The sequence below is a fragment of the Buceros rhinoceros genome, unplaced genomic scaffold (genome assembly GCF_000710305.1).
Source record: "Buceros rhinoceros silvestris isolate BGI_N320 unplaced genomic scaffold, ASM71030v1 scaffold8872, whole genome shotgun sequence".
NCBI lineage: Eukaryota > Metazoa > Chordata > Aves > Bucerotiformes > Bucerotidae > Buceros > Buceros rhinoceros.
This window is the reverse complement of record NW_010397177.1, coordinates 148,354-151,110: the sequence shown is the minus strand read 5'-3', so window position 1 is coordinate 151,110 and position 2,757 is coordinate 148,354. Positions and strand designations below refer to the sequence as shown.

Here is a 2,757-nt window from a genome sequence, read left to right as displayed (position 1 = left end):
GGTTAGAAGCTGCTTTGGACCGAACCACCGAGGCCTAGAGGAAGAACTGTAAAGCCAGAACTGGGGTGATCACCTCAGTTCTGCACCCTGCACAACCAGTCTCTGTTCTGTCCTACTCAGAGTGCCGCGGCTTCACAGCAAGCTACCTGTCAACACCTTGACTGGTCAATGTGTCAGAAGATTTGGTTTAGTGATAGTGAAGTTGTCTTAGCTTTCTTTTGCAATGGCCTAGCTGGGAAAAGGGAGTAGGGAATACTTTAGGCAAAAATCTCTAGCACTGTTACATTCAGACACTGCATTTCAACATTATTATCTTTTTGATACCATGAGGTCTGATTTTAAAATGCTGGTCACCAGTGATTACTAAGAACTATAGAAATGAAAGAGCAACCCTCCCACAATGAAAGGACTAGTGTTAAAACCCATGTGTGTGTAAACTCACTACAGATTTGCAACTGGAATTTGATGAAATGGATCTGAATCACTTTCTCACCCTCCCCTTTTAAGTCCATTTCATCAGCAAATCAGGTTAAATTAATGGAAGGTTTTTGTAATTTGCTCTGTTGTGTTTTGTTTGGTTTTTTTGTTGTTGTTGTTTTTGTTTTTTGTAATTATATTCTTACAGCCTGATCTGGTTCTGGGACCACAATTAGCATCCCTGTGGCCTTTTCTCAGTCTGTGGCACTGGCAAGTTATTGAGAAGAAGCTTTTGTTGCCAACGTAGCGACGCAGTGCTGCTGGAAGCTGGGGGACACTGCTGAGTTGCAGCCTAGTCTCTGGTGTTGCAGTTTTACTGAGCTGTTGGTCTCACTTTCCACAATCCAGGAGGAGTCTTTTCCCATGACGTTGAGACAGCCTGTGCTAGCGCAGCATATCCGCTCGTCCATGATCCCGCTGGTCTGCTCTGCCAGGAGCTTGCTACGATTTAACTGGGTCACCTCAGGTGCCTGACCCTGCAGGACAGCAGCTATGTGGTTCAGAAGATCTGTGAAAAATTCAGAAACACCCTCATAACCTGAAAAGACAAAAAATGAAGGAGAGGAAAAAAAAGGTAATTAAGTAATTTTTGTAAGTTCTTTGAAAGGCTTCTTCAACCAATTTATTTCTTGGGCTGTCCTTGCCCTCCAAGTGACAATAAAAAGGCTTCTTTTCCATTACACCATTTTGAGTGACAGCATGAGCAGATGAGCATAAAGAGGAGGAAGAGAGACCCTTGCTACAAAAATACTTTTGTTCAGTGAGAGAAAACGGTCGCCTTTCACATTTTCTGTTTCTTCTTCCTCCCAAGAATATACGTGTGTGTGTATATATACACATACATACAATTTTAGGTGTATTCTATAGTTTGTTGCAAAGTCCAGGTTTTTCCTTAAGTTTCAAACTCTGGGGTATATAACATGTATATAACATGTATATAACATATATAACATGTAACAAACGTGTATTTGGTAGAAACACCAATCTTTTATTTCAGAACTGAAACCACCTTTCTGTGTGTCCTGTTAGGCAATTCCAGACATTTTACAATGCTGAGCTTAACACAACAAATTTCCTGATTAAAACAGTCGTTCAAATACCACGAGACATGACAGTTTTGGTGACACAAAAGGTGGTAGTTAGGCTCACAGAGCTTCTGCTCTTATTTTAAACACTCTGGTACAGGCACAGTTTTACTGTTGCATTCGTTTTACAGTTGAACCAGACACGCAACATATCAGTGCCATGTCTTGAAATGGACCTTAACTGCTATTGCATTACCTAAAATTGTATCGACTTGATTTAGTATTTAGAGGTGACATATGACATTCACGGTATTTAGCAGGATAGGCTGATTGTTTTAAAATGTCTGTAGAAGTATTCTGAAGGTGACCTGGTATTAATACAGAAGACTGAAGCAATAAGTAACAGTTTAAAGGTCCCATGTGAATAGCACACATTCACACTGCAGCACATGAGCAGAACCAGAGACCACAAAGTAAATACACATTTTAAAGCACTTTTAGTGATGTGATCACTGGGCAGAAAGAGTCTCTCGGATCCATAAATAATTCCATTCTAATCTCCTTTCTCTTGTAAAGACCAACTTCCTTACGCAACAAAACCACAACTTCCTGAAAAACATAAGAGGGTAATTTCATCTTAAGGTGAACGTGGTGATTTTATGATGTATTTATAACCCAAATATCAACCAATTAACTCTTATTTAGGCTACTACATTGCTTTGGATTTTATTGCACTTGGTCACAATTCTCCTAGACACTTAACAGGTCATACAAAACACCAGCAATGTGGGACAACAGCTCCCAGTTCTCCTTTTTCAAAATCTCTTAAACAGATTCACCAAACACATTGGCCATTTCAAATCATCGAGTTTCCCAGTGCCCCTCACAATAATCCACTGGTCAGCAGCAGCAGCTAGGACTCTTACGGCCAGTCATGGGAGCCAGAAAAAGATCTCCACCTCTTTGACAGAGGTGCTTCTTATGCTTTCTTGCTTATGTAAAAGCCATGGGATTAGCCTTCAAATCTACTCAGAGTGCTTCAAACACCCTGGGAATAAGCCATCTCCATAGTAACAGCTTTAATATTCAAAGAGGAGATCCATAGTACCCTAGAGTGTTTCAGGTCTGCTCACTGAAAACAAACCAGCCTTGTTTGAGGGCACCTGGCAAACTCACAAAGAAGTTGCTTTAAATATTGGATGGGAATAAGATGGCCAGTTATTCAGACCTGAAATCAACAGATGTTCCAGTGTAG

At 40.6% G+C, this 2,757-nt stretch overlaps 1 protein-coding gene across 1 annotated transcript in view; it reads right to left on the bottom strand.

Moving 5' to 3' along the window:
* Nucleotides 1–273: 273 nt before the first annotated feature.
* ITPK1 (inositol-tetrakisphosphate 1-kinase) overlaps nucleotides 274–2,757 on the bottom strand; it is a gene marked incomplete at its 5' end in the record, with an annotated part of 73,711 nt that continues 71,227 nt past the window's right edge. Inside the window, one exon of the mRNA XM_010146152.1 lies at nucleotides 274–1,015. Within this exon, the coding sequence (XP_010144454.1) occupies nucleotides 693–1,015 (323 nt within the window). The remainder of the gene's footprint in view (nucleotides 1,016–2,757) is intronic.